This window comes from Felis catus, chromosome A1 (assembly GCF_018350175.1).
Source record: "Felis catus isolate Fca126 chromosome A1, F.catus_Fca126_mat1.0, whole genome shotgun sequence".
Lineage (NCBI taxonomy): Eukaryota > Metazoa > Chordata > Mammalia > Carnivora > Felidae > Felis > Felis catus.
Genome location: NC_058368.1, coordinates 1,123,453 through 1,142,573, shown reverse-complemented (window position 1 = coordinate 1,142,573; position 19,121 = coordinate 1,123,453). Strand labels below are relative to the sequence as shown.

The 19,121-nt window shown below is 36.0% G+C and overlaps 1 protein-coding gene across 3 annotated transcripts in view; it reads right to left on the bottom strand.

The window, feature by feature from the left end:
* ZMYM2 (zinc finger MYM-type containing 2) overlaps positions 1-19,121 on the bottom strand; it is a 69,384-nt gene that overhangs the window by 9,493 nt on the left and 40,770 nt on the right. For 2 of the 3 annotated variants that reach the window (XM_019815621.3, XM_019815643.2), the window contains 8 exons: positions 19,045-19,079; positions 12,401-12,530; positions 11,598-11,713; positions 10,668-10,839; positions 9,303-9,428; positions 7,923-8,017; positions 6,513-6,681; positions 6,110-6,261 (listed from right to left, as the gene is read on the bottom strand). In XM_019815621.3, coding sequence (XP_019671180.1) covers positions 6,110-6,261; positions 6,513-6,681; positions 7,923-8,017; positions 9,303-9,428; positions 10,668-10,839; positions 11,598-11,713; positions 12,401-12,530; positions 19,045-19,079 — 995 coding nt within the window. Of the gene's footprint in view, positions 1-6,109; positions 6,262-6,512; positions 6,682-7,318; positions 7,380-7,922; positions 8,018-9,302; positions 9,429-10,667; positions 10,840-11,597; positions 11,714-12,400; positions 12,531-19,044; positions 19,080-19,121 lie in introns of those variants that run through there. The other variant, XM_019815692.3, reaches the window with a different exon arrangement.

Genomic DNA, 19,121 nt, shown 5'->3' with positions numbered 1-19,121 from the left:
CATCGGGCTCTGTGCTGATGGCTCAGAGCCTGGAGCCTGCTTCAGATTCTCTGTCTCCCTCTCTCTCTGCTCACACTATGTCTCCCACTCACTCCCCCCCTCTCACTATGTCTCTTGCTCTCAAAAATAAAACATAAAAAAAAAAATTTTTTTTTTTTTGAAAAAGATCTTTAGGATCATTATGTAATATCTGGGAAAGGAGGGGAAAGAAGGTGTACACTGTTTATCTATAATAGCAAAATTTTATGAAACAAAGGGAATGCGTATCATTGTTGAAATGACTAAATTAAATGTAGTATGAAATACACAGTTAAGTCTGTTCCAGCTGACTTAGAGGGACTGCCACAATGTGCTGAGAAACAGAAGGAAGGAAACTATAGTACAAAAGTTTAATATGGCTCCATGTTCTCAGCTGACAAACTATTATATCTTTTGCCGTGTTCATAAAAAAATACAGAGAAGCATACACATTTAGCTAACCATGATGAAGTGGGGAAGGTTCAGGAAAACGGTATCCACAATTCCACTGACAATGCATTTGGTGTGCAGGGCGTGTGTTCACATGTGTAAGGTAAGAGTGGATGAGAGGAAAGAATGATCATGATTGTAGGAGTTCACATAATTTTCTTTTTTAACAATAACCGTTATCCTTGTAAAATCAGGGGGGAAAATCAGCTATTCTGTTTGTGAGCTAGAAAAAAAAATGCTGTGCACCCCCTTCACACAGTACTAATTAAACATCCATAATTATACCTAATTTCTCAATATGCAGTACAGAAGCGGCTACCTATTTACTACCTACATTCACAACACCTGGTCCTCACAACTAAAGATGTTATTCCTTCAATAAACAAATATAAAAAAAGTCCTACTTCTTTGACATTATTTTATTCCCAGATGCAAACAAAATCAATAAATGCAACAGAAAAATATGCACTCTTCCAAAAATAGCTTCTATTTCTGTACACATCCTTGAAGTAACATTAAACAGCAATGATTTCTGTAAAGTATATTTTAGATAGCTTATCTTTACACTGAGGTTTAAGATTATTTTTAAAGCTGCTTACAAATACCATACAGCCTTTTACAAAATTAAATCCAGTCTGTGAAAATATGTCCAATGATGAGAATAGTAAAAAAAAAAAACTTCTTTCAATTATGGTATAAAAACAAAAAAAGAAAAGAAAAATTTACTATCTTAACCATTCTAAAGTGTATAGTTCAGTAGCAAAAAAAATTTCTGAGGAAACAGTTTTAGTCAAATGTAAAGACCCTGTTTAAAAAGGGAGGAAATTCAGACATATGCTATGATATGGGTAAGGTTTGAAGATATTATGCTTAGTGCAAAAAGCCAGTCACAAAAAGAGTAATATTGTATGATTTCACTTATACAAGATACCGTAAGTAGTCAAACTTATGGAGACAGAAAATAGAATGATGGCTGCCAAGGGTGGAGTGAGGAGAGAATGAGTTACTGTTTAATGGGTACAGAGTTTCAGTTATGCTATATGGGGATGGATGGTGGTCATGTTTGCACAGGATTACAAATGTACTTAATATCCCTGACTTGTACATTAAAAACAGTTAAAATGGGTAAGTTATATGTTACGTGTATTTTACCACAATAAAAAAAAAATTAGAAAAAAAGACCAACTTAAAGACATAATTTATAATTCCTTCTTATGCAATCCATTTAGATCTCAAACCTCTAATAGTATTTGGAGTTCTAATATTTAAATAACCCACTCAGTAAAAAGCAATCCAGAGATTCAACTTCCTATAATAGAGTTATAGGGTAGCCAGCCAATTCTCTTTACTTAAGGAAAATGAAAATATTTTTAAAAATTTATGGAACGCAAGTAAACTAGTTGATAGAAGAAAATGTATACCTTTAAATGCTTTACTAGAAAAGAAAAAAGGTCTAAGATCAATGGTCTTAAGTTGGAAAAAAGAAAACAAATTAAGGAAACAAATGGAGGTCAGAGACTCCAAAAAAGAGAAAAGAGAAAAACAGAAAAATCAATGAAACCAAAAGCTGGCTCTCCGAATAAATCAATAAAAGAAAACTGATAAACTTTTAGCTACATCAGCAAATACAGGCAAACCAGAACCCTAGCCCCATTAGGCCCAATCCCACTAGCCATTTGTTTTTCACAATGTATAAACTAAGGGCTATGTTTTTTATCATTATAAACCATTACATTTTTAAGCTGCTATCTACCTATCAACATCAACCCATGCTAACAAATATGTGACAACTTTGATCACATGCACAAATTTCTTTAAAGACAAAACTGCTAAAATGAACTCAAAATAAAGAGTGAACTTAAATAATCGTATAAAAATTAAATGAATTGACTTAGTAATTTAAACTACCTCAAACCCCACAAAAATAAAATAAAAAAAACAAAAAAAACCAGGCCCACATAGCTTCACTGGATTCTGTCAAACACTTAAGAAAGGAATAATACCAATTCTCACAAATTCTTTCAGAAAAGAGAAGAAAGGTGGCGGGGGGGGGGGGGGGGGGGGGTCCTGGGTGGCTCAGTTGGTTGAATATACGACTCTTGATTTCAGCTCAGGTCATGATCCCAGGGTTCTGGGATCGAGCCCCACACCAGTGTGGAACCTGCTTAAGATTGACTCTCCCTCTCTCTCACTCCAGCTGATGGATGGATGGATGGATGGAAGGAAGGAAGGAAGGAAGGAAGGAAGGAAGGAAGGAAGGAAGGAAGGAAGGAAGGAAGGAAAAGCAAGCAAGCTTTAAAAAAAAAAAAAAAAAAAGTAGGAGAAAGGAACACCTCCCAATTTATTTTATGAGGCCAGTGGTATCACCAAAGCCAGGGAAAGATCTCTAGAAAACTATGGACTAGTATCCTCCATGAACCTCTGCAAAGTCATTAACAGTAAATTAGCAAGTTTAATCAGCAGTATATAAAAAAGTTAATATATCATTATCAAATGCAGTATCTCTCAGAAATTCAAGGTTGATTTAATATCTGAAAATTAATTCTCTTAAGAGAATAAGAGAGAAAAACCATATGATTGTCTCCATAGATGCAGAAAAAGCAGTTGACAAAATTCAGTAACCGATTATGATAAAAACCCTCAGTAACAAAATAAAAGGTTAAGAAAAATTCTCAGCCAATTAGGGATAGAAGTTCTCTTCCTTGGCCTGGTAACAAACAAGAAACTACAAAAAACCTATAGGCAACATCATACTTAATGGTGAAGCATCTCTCCTCAAGAATTAGAAACAAGGTGAGGGTTTCTGCTCTCATCATTTGCTTTCAATGTTGGGAGGGGGAAGGAGGCCTGACATCCCTAACCAATGTAATAAGACAAGAAAAAGAAGATATGCAGGTCGGAAAGAAAGAGGCAAAACTGTCTTTAACGCCACCTAACAAAACTAATAATGAATTGGTACATAGAGAATATAAGATGAATATACAAAAATCCATTATATTTCTATATGCAAAGTAATGTCTGAGGAAAGGAAAGAGCCAACAGAGAGTATTTGACTTCAGGGAGGTGAACTAAGTGGAACAGAGATGGGTAAGACAGAGACTGCTCATTGTGTTGTCTTTTATTACACTGTGATTTAAAATTTTATTATTCAGGTACTAGTTTTTTAAGGTGAATTTCTAGAAGCCATTTTTAAATGAAATTTTATACAGAACCCCAAAACATATCAAAAAGTAGAGCTGCATTAAAACAACACAAATAAGAGCCTAGAACTCAATCTCTTTCCTTCCTGCTGAGTTAACTTGGGAGAACCCTAATATCCTCTTCTACACTTTTACAAATGATTGATCTGAACAACTGAACTACTTCCAAGATGATGATATAAATGTTCTTTTTCAAAAAAGATTGTTCCACCATCTTAAATACATACACACAATAAAAAGCAGCAGAAAAACTGGACAATACAGGTCTATTGTGTACTAGCTGTTGACAATTATCCAGGTTAATGAGTGCCTACAATAGGGCCTGCATGGTGTAAGACACAAAGAGTAAAACCCAAATCCTATTTGCTCTGAAGAAGAGTCTTTATTATGTAACAAGTAACTTATTTTGAAACCAGACAGTTGAGATGGTTTTGCCTGCTATTCCTACTCTTTTTTACTCCTAGGTATGATGAAAACGGGGGGGTGGGGGAACACACACAGGTCTATAAACCTTGAACCAGAACCACTGAGGCCAGATATGTTTTGGAATTCATAACTTTTTTGGATTTTACAGAGGAAATTCAGGGCATGTACATATTTACATAATATTCCTAAAGTGATCTACGAAAGTACACTTTATTCCTTTAGAAACATTAACTATTCTATAGTGAATTATGTAGTTAATATTCTGTAGATGATCAAACAGAAAGTACACTAAATAGTCAAAAACTTCACAACTCTTCAACTCAGGTTTTACTACCAAATGAGTGTTTCTGAAAAACTAAAGAGTAAAATCTCTAGTTTTCAGGGATTTTGAGATCTGGAATGGTGGATGACCTATTGCCACCATCTAAATATGAGGCTAAGGTACGTATAAATCTATCAAAGAAGAATAAGGAAAAGTAAAACCTACTATATATTTTTTAGGTTGCTACTGCAAAATATATGATGGCCCTTGAACATACAATAATTTACAGCCATGTGCTACCTTCCCACTACCACTTATGTAATCTTGGGCAAATTTCTACCCTGAAGAGAACACAACTTAAAATACAAATTAAGACTGTTCTAGTTTTCTGAATAATTTCAGTGACTACATCAGTTGGCAACATAACATTAAATTCTCGGGCTATAAACAAAACTCGACGTAAAAAGAGCTCCTTCTATCATTTATCACAGCTAAAAAATACATAGGATGTTAAGCTAAGATACTTTCTGACCTCTGGGCTCAAACCTGAACAATTTGTTCAGAATTACAAGCCAACACCTAAAGTTGGTATTTATGTCTATCACGGAAAGTAGACTCAATCAAGGTTCACAGATATGTGGCTTATTTAAACCCCTAAAGAATGATCTTCTTTTATAAGATGATTCCAAAAAAATAAAGAGTAATTTACCTATATAACAAATTAGAAACATCAGGAGTGTACAATTGAAACAGATCCACTATCTGCAAAGGAACACATTTTTCTGTTTACATGTATACCAGCATGGATCTATATATACATATATAGGATCACACCTCAGGATGTTAATTCATTTATTTGCAATTTTAAGGAAGAAATGAAGCCATCCTGATTATCATATATATGGCAACAAATATACAGCTTTGCTAACTGTAACAAAAGATACATGCAGGAGTTTCAAGTGACTTGTCCCTGACACCATTTTTCTATGTTTTTTTTTTTAATCTTAATGTTTATTTTTGAGAGAGAGAGAGAGAAAGAGAGCGCGCGCACACACGAGAAGGTGTGGGGGAGGGGCAGAGATAGAGGGAGACAGAATCTGAAGCAGGCTCCAAGCTCCGAGCCGTCAGCACAGAGCCTGATGCGGGGATCGAACCCACAAACCGTTAGATCATGACCTGAGCTGAAGTTCAACGCTTAACCAACTGAGCCACCCAGGTGCCCCTAAACATGAATTCTTTTCGGTTTTGGTATGACAGTTTTCAAGAATTTGAGGATTTTGAGCAACAGATCTCATTATGAAACAACTATATACAAAGTAACTAAGAAAATCCTTTAGAATATCCTAGTATTATATATTCAAATAGATTAATTCTTTTTTCTTTCTTGGCAAGCCAAGAAATCATTATGTTCCATAAAGCCACCCTTAATATTCTTGAAACGTAACATTTTTCTCTTCCAAAACTACCACAACGACCTTTTTTGTTTTTCTTTTAAGGTTTATTTATTTTTGAGAGAGAGAGAGAGACAGAGTGCAAGCAGGGGAGAGGCACAGAGAGGGAGACACAGAATTCAAAGCAGGCTCCAGGTTCTGAGATGTCAGCACAAAGCCCAACACGGGACTCGAACCCATGAACTGCAAGAACATGACCTGAGCTGAATTCGGATGCTTAACCAACTGAGCCACCTGGCACCCCTACCACAACAACCTTTCTTATTAACATTATATCCAAAAATAGCCATCAAATTACTAACCTCCTGTATTCCAAGGCAAAGATAATAGATGCTGTCAGGTGCATAACTCTCTCCATTTGGCCGTCGGATCTCATTCACAAAATGAGCTAACCCATAGTTAAGCTCAGCCGTGGTGTGAGAGAGCAGATCCTCTTTCAACTTTACTGATTTAGCTAAAAAGAAGTAAAACATTAGTAATTATTATTATTTATTCTTAAGATTAAGAAACTTTCTCTTTTTTAAGATTAAGAAACTTTCTGAAATTGATTTAGACTATATTAGAATTTAAAAGTAAAATGAAAGCTACATTTAAATGTACTTAAAATATTTTAAGCTACATTTATGTTTTTTTAAGTAAAGGTAGTTAATAACAAAAATCTTGATTTGAAATAGGGTGTAGAGGAAACAAAATCAGAACACTTACGAGATTTTAGCTCATCTAATACAAGAAGATCTTCATCAAGTTGCCTAGTTTTGACCCAGTGTTTCCATGCGTTTACACCATACGTATATTTGAAAGGAAAGCTGCATTCTGAATTGTCAGAACTATCATCATGAGACTGGTATCCTGATACAGCCTTTCTCTTGGCTCCCTAATAGTAAAATACCATTGTAAAATCTTTTTTTAAAAAAATACCTACATTATTTCACGACTTTATGTAAGCCATCCCTCAACAAATGAAAATTAAAAGAGAAATAACATCTATTTATATGCTTAGAATTGACTGGTATTCTGAAATCTGAGAATAGCTACCTATAACATTACTTGAAATATATCTCCAGAAATGCCATACTTCGACATAATCCACTTTGTATATCAAAATCATAATAACTCCTGCTGTGAGAGTCACTGGTAAGAAAATTAAGACATAATCAATAAATAATCTGAAAAGGGTTCTAAATCTTAAGAGAGAAATTGAACTTTTCAATTTCAATTTCACTCAGCTCCTTTGACTTCCATGATGGCATTATTTACTATATAAAAGTTTTAAATTTTGATGTAGTATACCTAATTCACCTATTTTTTCCTTTTGTTCCTTGTACTTTCGGTATCCTGTCAAAGAACTATGCCTAAGCCAAGGCAGTGACGATTTAGGCCTGTTTTCTTTTAAGAGTTTTATATTTTAGTTCTTACATTTAGGTCTATAACCCATTTTGAGTTAATTTTTGTGTGTGGTGTCAAATAGGAGTCCAACTTCATTCTACTGCAGGTACTCACTCCTTTTTCAGTTTTTTTCTTTCTTTGTGGGAAAATTTGTGCAAGTCATCCTTTTTGTTTCTTTTGATCTTGCTTTATGTTGAAAATCAGAAATAAGTAAAGTTGTTGATAAAGTATTTTTTTAAATCACATCTGTTAACAACATTAAGATTTGGTCTGCCTAAACAATTAAACTGTCCAGCATGCCCTTCTATGTACTAGCTTGCGTAAAAAAGACCAGATATTACACACTGTAACTTAACCTCATAGATTAGTCTCATCAGAAATAACAGTGGAAAAAACAGATCCCTAGAAAATAGTCTCAATTCTTGGCAAAGAATGGAGTTTACTTTTTGAGCAACTATGTCAACCTTTTGTCAGGATAAAATTAAAAAGAAAAATTAAATGGCAAAAATACTTGCTCTTCTATGAAGTTACAAATATGAGACATTTTTATTACTTGGAAAATTATTACTTTCACATTAACTCTTGAAGTCTTTTTACATCTAAGGGAAAAAAGTCTTCCCATATTCTCAGCACAACTGTGGGTCACTCACTGTATCCTTGCTCTATAACTAAAGAGGTTATCACTACAAAGAGATAGTGGCTGAATGCAAGAATACTATTAATTTATACCTTTTTTTTAGATCGAGGTCTAGGCTGTTCCTCATATTCTTCTCCAAAAACAGGTGGTAATAAAAATTCATTTTCCATATCAAGTTCCTCAGCAGCTAACAATCAAATCAGAAGAACTTTTATTTCCAAATATAACAGCACAGGCTTATGTTACATAAATACAGCCAGCAACAAAGAACTAATCACAGAATATAAACAAACACCTATATACAGGGGGTAACCTGTGCTACAGGAGAGGGTGAATAGAGAATTGTCTTGAGTTCTGATAAACCCTATTCAGACTCATAAAACACATGTATACTGAATACCAATATGACATTTTCATGAAAATGTATAATATCAGAAAAATATTACAACCTGAAATTCAATTCTAAGATCTAAATGGTCTCAGTACAGGGGCACCTGGGTGGGTGAGTCGGTTAAGTGTCCAAGTCTTGGTTTTGGCTCAGGTCGTGATCTCACGATTCACGGAACTGAGCCCCTATGGGGCTCTGAGCTGACAGTGTGGAGCCTACTTGGGATTCTCTCCCTTTCTCTCTGCCCCTCCCCTGCTATGTTCTCTCTCTCTCAAAATAAATAAACATTTAAAAAAATTAAGAAGTAACAAATGATCTCAGTACAAATCTGTTTCAACATACCAAATCTTTCTCAAAATAAAATGCTTTGCATTCTTTTTTTTTTTTTTTTTTAATGCTTATTTATTTTGAGAGAGAGAGAACTCTCCACTGCCAGGGAAGAAGTCCAAGTTGGACACTTAACCAACTGAGCCACCAGGTGCCCCAAAATGCTTTACATTCTATTTAGTGTGCTTATTAGCCATCAATAGATTATTTAAATTTTTTTAAAAACAAACAATCATTTTTTTAAAAAAGAGGTGCCTGGGTGGCTCAGATGGTTAAGCATCCAACTTCAGCTCAGGTCATGATCTCACAGTTCGTGAGTTCAAGCCCCACGTCAGGCTCTGTGCTGACAGCCCAGAGCCTGGAGCCTGCTTCGAATTCTGTGTCTCCCTCTCTTTTGGTCCCTCCCATGCTTGTGCTCTGTCTCTGTCTCAAAAATAAATAAACATTTAAAAAAAAAAAAAGAAACAGTCACTTCTTTAACTTTTCTCTATTTTCAAAGTAATCTTACTTTGCGAAAGATTTTTTTTTTTTTTTGGCTCTAAGAAATTTTCTTTAAGTCCTGTGCCTCATCTCAGAAGTTAACTGTTGAGTTTTGTTTGGTAAAAAAAAACCAGACAAAACCAAATATAAACAGTAAAGGCAATAACATGAACATTAAATGGTTAATGATCATAACCACAATTATGACTCCATAACTAAATTCCATAACCAAAGTTCACATTGAAAGAATAAAACAGCATAATAGCATTTTGAGTACCTCTAGGGAAATCTATTTCGATATCCAAATCTGGTTCATATGGTACATCAGGCATACTGGACTGTGTCTCTGGGTCAGAGTTCTTCAAGAGATCTGAACCAATTATGTCTGTTTCAATAATTACACCTGTAATCAATTCATGATATAATTACAAATCAAAACACCTATATTTAGTCTGTATTTAATCTGGCAAACAGTACTTATATTTAGTCTGGAAACATATATGAACAATATATAAACAAGAATAAACACATGTATTAATAGTCATAAAAGGAAAAGTTATACAGCCATCTTGAAATGTAAAATACTATACAATTGTTACATGATCATGAGTACACGGAAACTTTTAATCCTTTAAGTTTCTGACTGCCCCTCTTCAAAAGTTAATGATAGTAAAGCAATTCCAGTATGTATGCATGATACTTCTAAAAGCAATCTCTTGTCAAAAATAAACTAATGAGGGTGGATCACTGCAATTTTCAGCACTCTTTACGAACTGTGACCTAGCTTATCCATATCATTCAATTACAACAGCTTTCTAATGTTCTGATCAGTTGCTTTCAAACATTTTTGTATTGTAAGCCACAGTAAGATATGCATTTTATCCATTTTGGTGACAGCAGACAGAAAGACACACACACACACACACACACACACACACACACACACTACCCTTTCTATGAGATTAACAGTGACATTTTTCCCATTTCACTTCCTTAAAAAACAAAACCACTGTAACCAAGTCTTTCACAAACAAGGTCACATTATGAAATAGAGAGAATTTATAGTGTTTCTATTGTACACTAGGGTAAAGTGAATTAGGCAGCGTATGGTTGAAACAGGACTCTACGTGTTACCAGAGGAGTAAGGGTAGGAATAAATATTCTAAGAGAATCATCCATGGCATACTCATCATATATACCATTTGGCAAGCACTGCCCTAACAGAAGTTGGGATAAACCCTCGTTTAGATAATGCAAGTTACTAAGTACAGCCCACAAACAAATTGGGGATAACCATTACAATATAAGAGTTTGGATCATTATTAAAGCCGACTACAAGTTGTTTTTGTGTCTGAGGTAGTCCACTAAAACAGGAAAAATTCTGAGTTAGTTAATTTTAGAAGTCAAATCCTATTATCATTAAAACATGGACCATTCGAATTCCTGCTTGAAACTGGGCTTGACAGAAGAGAACTTGTGGCTAGAGTATGGGTCTCTTCAAATACATCTTTGCTGCAATGCCTCCCCCATTCCCGTATCAAGTTGAAACTTAAGGATATGCTCTGGAACATACTTTAACAATTACAACCCTCTGAAAACCAATAATACACTTATTCACAAAGTGAAATACAGAGCAGCTCACTGTTGATGTTGGCAGCTTCCGTCTTCCCCTCGTCCTCAGTCATCATATCTGTCATTGTAAGCAGCTCTGCATCAAGAGGATCTGAGGAAACTTTGCTTTTTAGCTCCTCAACTGCTGCAGGGATCTTCTCACTGTTGTCCAAGGAGGCAGGCAGAAAAACAGGAACCGGCACCTAGTTAACCAAAGTATTTACTGTTAAGTTTACTCCATGTTAAAACATGATTTTCCAGGGGCACCTGGTTGGCATAGCTGGTGGAGCATGCAACTCTTGATCTCAGGGTCATGAGTTTGTGCACCACGCTGGGTGCAGAGATCACTTAAAAATAAAATCTTTTCTTTAAAAAAAAAAAAAGATAATTTTCCAAATTAAAAATTATTCTAACACAGGATGGATAAAAGCTTTGGGGGAGAAAACACATATCAAAACTAAGATATCAACTATAACAGAGTAAGCCCAGAATATAGGCCAGCTACTTTCTGAAATAAACATTAAAGAAAAATAAGTGAGGTACTTCTGCCCCCCCCCCCTCCCCGCAGAGGACTGGGACAGCCAAGCCGTGGAATAGTGTCTTAAGTACCACAAGTGTTTCAGGACAAAATAATGTAATTATAATATATACAAAATTCTCTTCCGTGTTTCAGTTTTAAACCTGACAACTTTACAAATGTTTTTCTCTACAATGAACTCGAATATAAAACATCATGTGCATAAAGCAGATGCAGACACTTGCTAAACTTCACCTTTAAGGATCTACTCGATTAAACACAAATCAAACACTGACAGTCAACCAAACCTAAGTTAACTGGTGAAGCTGAAGACTCAACCCTCTGTTCTACTAGCTTCACTGAGATAGTAATTACAACAACACTGTTCTCCCACTTAATGCCTGATAAACCTCATAATGAAAAAGAACCTAAAGTCCGACTTACAGGAACAGGAACTGTAGTAGGAACAGGAATATTCTGACTGTACATGTGCATAGGTACTGGAATATACACAGGCACAGGGATAGGCACTGGAACATATTCTGTCTTCCAATTATCATCTAAAAATACAAAATGTGTTTAAAAAGCACTTATATATCATTACTCAGTGTTAAAATAATTTGGTAACAAAGAAATATTTAAGCGCCTCTGTTCCCATTTAAAAGAAATTCTCAGTTTTCACAAAATTAGGTGATGTAAAAACAACAAAACTAAATATAGCAGCTGTATTAACCTAAAGAGAATAAAAATAGAATTTAGGTCTTTTTTTTTCTTAATACAAAGAAAATATCCCTTAAAAATGTTACATAGTTCCAGATAGCCTAGATTCCCCTCATAACCCCTGCAAAAATATGTATCTAATCAATTAAGATACATTTAAATCTCATAAAAACACATATTTGAATTATTTCATCGCATTCTGACAAGGAAATAGAATTGTTAACATTACAGGTCACTCTTATAGAGGTGATCTCTGAGGCAACACTAGCTTTAGTGAATTTTAGCCCCAAGGAAATTTTTAATATAGCTTTTCACCTGTGACATAATTTTTATTCTAGACCTTTAACACAGCTTTTCATTAATGATTTTAAATATTATGCTGTATTCTCAAGGCAATATCTAAAATTGGATAAGCAAAATCAACAGGGAATGACAAAGTGACCAAGCAGACACATTTTGTAGCCTATTATTTGAGACAAGCATGAATTTCGGTGAGTGAGGTGTTAAGTCAAATTTTCCTAAGTTACCTGTCTGACAAGATTTGGTCTGCATGTGAGGTTTACAGTAAGTAGCTTTCGTCATTGTTAAAGGTTTGCAGAGAACGGCTTTGTTCTTCATCTCTTTGTTAGGTGTTGGAGAAGGGGGTGGAGCTGAACCCTACAGAGAAGCAAAGGGAAACATTTTTATTTTTGCCTCTAATTTTCTTACTTCCTGGTGTTAATGAATATCTAGGTCATGTGGAGGGAACACACAAAAGTATAAGAGTATAACCAAATTATGTTATTATTACTATGTTTACCATAGTCTTAATCTGAAAGGATCAGTATGAATCTGTCCTAACTACAGACAAAGCAGTAGTAATCATTCATTCTACAGAACTTTGTGACCTTCAATGGATACCACCAGCACATTTTTTAAAAAGCCATAAAAAGACAATTGCCATTTTTAAATAAAAAGGAAAAAAAAAGCAAGGTTGTTAACCTGAATTTTGCAAATAATTAGGCTTTTTAAAATTTATTTGAGAAAGAAAAAAGTTCTTAGTTATTATGGCCATCTGATACATACTAGTTCCCTGTACTGGATATATAGTTTGTATATTTATATACTAAATTTTAAAAGTTAAAAAAAAAAAAACGATGAAAAGAATTACCAAAAATATTATCAAGCTTCCAACTATATATTCTTATACCCCAACAATTACAATTTCAGAAACTTATTCTAGATAATAGTCTCAGATGTTTTCACCATGTTAACTGTAGCATTATTTACAATTGAAAACGCTTCCCCCTTCCCCCGCCCACATACACACACATAAAATCTAAAATAAGCTAATGATCTGTCCATAAGGGACAAAACATAAGGTGCTCTCCATACCACCTATTGATCTAGGAAAAAAGGTACAGAATATCTGAGGTACTTAAGTTCTAGACGGTCACCATGAACACTACTGAACCATTACTCCAAAAGGAAATATAAGGTTAGGTTCCTGCAAGCCTCAAGCCTCTGGTCACATCAATGCATAACCTTGTTTCTGCTGAAAACACCCTTGATTTCATATATACTTCTTACAAATAATTATATGTAGATTCTTTATAACACATGATTATAGCATTTTGCGTACTGTACTAGGATTACGGACGCACTCAGGTATGTGCGCACACACACACACACACACACACACACACACACAGAGTACACAGATACAATACACACATACCATACAGTACTCATACTCAGTCCTGTTAACACACACTATATATTGTACACTAATGCAAATAAAGTCCTAGGAAAAAAACCAAAGATTAAACATTTAAAGTTTTATAAAAACATTAACGTCTTACTCTTAGTGGACCTGCAGGATGTACAATGGGGCAGTGCACTGTGTGGTTAAACCTCTCAACCTTTGGCGTGCCCATAAAAACCAAGGGAAAGGTTGTTGACAATTATTCTGCAGAAGAGGAAGAAGTCGATGAGGGTGACATGGTGACACCTGGCAGTTCTACCTCAAGAGTTTGGTTCTTGCAACTTGTGGACAATATCAGCAACTTTCCCTCCCAAACTGGCTTCAAAGAATTAAGTCAGCCTTGTCTGCTTAACTTCTCACCTCAAATCTTTTAAGCGTCTTGACGTAAGGGGCAAACACAGTGGTGTTAAATTTGAGGCTTTGTTCAAGCACAGAGTCACATTCTTCCATGTGTGTCACTGACAATTTTTCCCAAGGCAGAATTCCATTCCAGTATTTTGGCCACTGTTAGAAGAGCAATTCTTGGGAGTCTTAGGCTGACTTGCATCACTGAATCTGATGCCTTTTTTGGTCATCTTGTCCAGGTCTTCTTCGGTGGCTCTACTGCCTTCTCTACCAAAATTTCCTCCACATCTTCTTCCTGCATGGCCCCAAAGCCTTCTTCACTTACTTGGTGCAACACACATTATGTTTTTAACACTGTTCTTTTTATTTTCTGTAACACCTTCAAAGCCTCTGAAACTTTTCAACGCAGTCTGGTCAAACATTTCCCCAACAATTATTCACAGTAGCCTGCTCGATGCTGTCCTACGCTGTGCCAAAACAATCACATTGCGTATGGTGACTGACTTCCAGTAATCTATCAGGGTGGCTTCCTTGTTGGTGTTGAGAGCCTCAAAAGCTTTCTCATGAAGTAGGCCTTGAAAGCTTTAAGTGTGCCCTGATCGAGGGGGTGGATGGGAGACACAGTGTTTGGGGGCATAAAAGGAACTACACTGAGATAGGCATTTTTGAGTTCTTCAAGGCAATGGATATTATCCAGGAATAAAATCTCAAAGGCAAGGTTTTCATTCTGAAAACCATGTTCAACCTCTAGGATGAAGCAGTTGGGAGAACCAATCCCAGAATATTTTAGATAACCATTCATGCATTCTGTCCCACCTCCAATGGGCTGGCACACAGTTCAGTTTTTCCCTGTAAGCGCTCATGGATTTGGGGCTCTATGCACCACGAAGGATTTACACATAAAACCACTCTTGGCACTGGCACACTCTAGCAAGGTTGTATGGTCTCTAAATGACCTAAAGGTCAGGGGCTTTGGACACCACTTGTATTATATGGGTTCATCTGCCACTGACCTTGTGAAAGCAAGCCAGTCTCATCAGTGTGGAAAACCTGCTTGTCTGGATATCCCTTCTTCCTGTGTTATCACTTAGCTGGTATTCTTCCACAGCATCCTGGTTCTGATCTGCAGAACCCACCTTGCCTGCAAGTTTAACATTTTTCACACCATTTTTCCTTAAAATGCGTGAGCCAGCCAGCGGGAGGCAAGGAGCGTTTAACATTGCCCTGATCCTGGGAAACGTGTTGTAAGCTCAAAGTCTCACCACAATGCTATTTCATTGTTTTTTGGTTTTCTTTTTAATTAGTCCTAAGTCCATGAATCCATAAATAGAGTCACTATTCCTTCTTTTCCACAGCTTCACCATGCACTATAGGTTTTATTTTAGCACTTGGAGTTGCCTCATCTACAGATTGGTGAATTTCTTATTCCTTTTTTCTGGGTATACCATATTGTTGATTCACGAACATTAAACTCACTGTAAACTGAATGAAGCTCACCTAACACACCTTATTTCCTCTGTAAGGCAAAAAGCAGCCTTCTTGTGCTTAGGAACACTAGCCAGCACTTTAATACTATGTTTAGGGGATCTTTTATGAAGCAAAATCACCAATAAAAAGGACAAAATATGATAAAGGTGGTACACTAATTAGACTATGAAAAGGAGACCTGTTTACAAGATGAGCTGACAAGAAGGGAAAGCTCTGCCTTGTTCCACACCTCAGTAGGAAGATGCACTTCAGGAAATTCACATTTTTTTTTACCACTCTGCACATGTCTGCACATGTCTTTGAAAAGTGTCATGGGCATTGATTTAGGGGTTACAAATAAATTTTAGAGAAGAGGCAAATTTGCAAATATGAATGATGATCAATTGTACTTAAAACATTATCACTGTTTAATAAATTTATCTGTGCATATTTTAAGATATGGAAAGATATAAATTTTTAAAAACTAATACATATGGCCACAGGGCTGGTACTAGTATGAGCTTATTCTAGATTCATCAGGATTTCAAACCACATAATTAATCAGCTAAGAAAAAGAGCTGTGAACAAGAACCTAGGGAATTTATTTCTAACACTACTGCTGTGTTAACATCAGGCAACTGACTCAATCTCATGTCTCAATTTCCTCAACTGTAAAATGGAAAGAATAATTTAACATAGAGTTATTGTGTATCTATTATATACTAAGACTAGGTAAGTTCGGTCCAAACTGCAAAATACTCTAGAATCCCCACATAAGAATAAGGGGTCCAAAATCATGTATGTCCTAGATTACTCCATGTTTTACTTCCTGTCATTCTAGAAACATTACATCATGTCAATTAAACTATGTCACCTGGGGCACCTGGGTGGCTCAGTCAGCTAAGGGTCTGACTCCTGATTTTGACTGGGTCATGATCTCACAGTCTCGTGAGTTCGAGCCTTACGTTGGGCTCTGTGCTGACTCTGCGGAGCCTGCTTGGGATTCTCTCTCTCTCTGCCCCTTCCCAGCTGACGCGCTCTCTCTCTCAACATAAATAAATAAAAACTCAAAAAAATAAATACTGAAGGAGGACCCAAAACAATGAAAATTATAATGACAAAAGCTACCAATTGTTGAGTATTTGCTTCATGACAAGGACTATGTGCTATAATGTTTGTATCCTCCTAAAATTCATATGTTGAAATCTAATACCCAATGTGATGGCATGTGAAGGTGTGGTCATTAGGTGGTGATTATGTCATGAAAGCAGAGCCCTCATGAATGGATTAATGCCCTCATAAAAGAAATTCTGGGGTGCCTGGGGGCTCAGTCTGTTAAGCATCCGACTCCTGATTTTGGCACAGGTCATGATCTCATGGTTCGTGAGATCAAGCCCTGCCTTGGGCTCCGCACTGAGAATGTGGAGCCTGCTTGGGATTCTCTCTCTCTCCCTTTCAAAATAAATAAACTTAAAAAAACCCAAAAAATCCTAGAGATTCCTCACCCCTTTCCACCATATGAAGACACGGTGAAAAGATAATTGTTCATAAACCTGGAAGCGAGCCTTCACCAGACACTAGCAACTTGATTTTAGACTTCCCAGCCTTCAGAGCTGTGAGAATTTCTGTTACTCGTAAGTCATCTCATCTAGGGCATTGTGTTACAACAGCTCAAATGGGCTAAGACATTATGTAATGCACCAAATTTACATAACTCATGAAATGGGTTATTTAATTCTTGTAACATTACAAGAAGTAAGTCACTTAATCACTCCCACTTTACAGATGAGAAAACTAAGGCTCGGAAATTAACAACCTGGTAACAATGACAGAGCTAAAAATTCTGAAGTCAGGACTCAAGTAAATTCATCTAACAACAAAGCCCATGTTCTTAACTACCATACATACCGCCTTTATGAGGTCTGGAACATAGCAGCTATCATGTGTTTAATACTTACTATGTGATAACCCTGAAGCAGGCACTATCTTCATCCCCATTTTACAAATAAGGAAATTCACAGAGAACTTCTGTGAAGGGACTTGTCCAAAATTATACAGCTAGGCTCTCACCCTTTGAAGTTCATGGGTGAGGAATTAAGATTCCAAAAGCTTACAAGGAAAAAATGGGAGAGGGCTTTAGTAAGACAAAAGGTAATAGCTGCGGCGGCACACTGACTTACTCTCCCCTAGACCATCCTGTCTGTCATAATAATGTGGCTCAAGTGCTCTGAGAGGAAAAAAGTATTTAATACTGTGCTGGTAGAAGGGGTGCCTTACAGCCTTTGAAACAAGGCTAGAAACTGCCTTATGGCTGTACAAAGTTAACAAAATAGGGAGTGGCCATCCTTATATTCCTCATTTCGGATAAAAGTGCCTGGTATTGAAATCAGAGGATTCAGCCGAAGTCTTCAAAGTATTTACGAATTATCTGATTTTAAATATAATTTTCCACAAGGCAGAGGGAATGACGTATAGGGGAGGAAAGCAAAGGAGAAAGCACTCGTACTTTCTAGGATTCTAACTATTAACATCACAAGCAAAAACTGAATGGAATAATGTAAAATCACCAATTTTTCATCAATGTCAGTGATCCTAAATTGTGGTTACATATTAAAATCACCTCAAGAACTTTCTAAAAATGCAGAATTTCTGAGTTGGGGCGTAGGCATTGGAAAGTTCTGAAAACTCCTCAAGTGATTCTAATGTGTAGCCAGAGCTAAGAACCACTGATTTATTCTTTCTTACCAAGATAAAAACTACCTCAGAGGGTTAACATAATGCCAATAAATGACTCCTATAGAGGTTCCCTTGGGTAAGCATACCAGAAATACCTGCATTCCAACACTGGTGATTATTGTTACTCAGCATACAAAAGGGTATCTCAATGTGCTTCAAAGTATAGCAAAACTTTGCTTCCTCTCTTTATTCATTACTCAAATGGCCGCCACTTTCAAACTACAAAAGTCTTAAAATGCTAACATAAAGCAGAATTTGATGTATTACACCAAAAGGCTAAAGAAAAAAGAAAAAAAGTCCACAGGACATGTTATGAAAGTTATTTCTCATATTTAAAAACTCACAAGTTCTGGGCCCCAACATAGATCTTCAGATACCTATTGGAGAAATATATGCTCAAAGCCATTAATAATCTGGCCCAGCCCATCTTTTTACCCTCATTTCCCTTGAGTTCACCACAGGTCCCCCTTAAGTTTGGCCCTAATGAATAGTTACGCAGGCCCTTAGCACATTTCTCCTACTTTTCATCCCTTTCTACCTGGCAACCTTCTACTAAATTGTTGAGAAGTTTTTTCACAGCCACCAGGAACAGACACAATCATTCAGTCAATCATTTCAAACATACTATTGCTACTGCCTTAAAGATTACAGGCACTTCAACTTCAATACCATTTATATGTCTATCTCCTCCAATGTGGGTAGAGACCATAAGTAATTCAAAGTATCTGTGTTAATGCTGGGTACTTCAGCTGAATACTTCAACTGTCCCAACAGGGGAAAGTAAAATTATTTTATTATTATGATCAGATTAAATTGGACTCTTTATTTATACCCACATTAAAAAATCAACACTTAGTACTTTACTTAAATGATACTTACTGTCATTTTGGTTCGGGACGTCTGACAACCCTGATCTAAAAACAAACAAATTAAAAATAAGACAAGTAACACTTTCT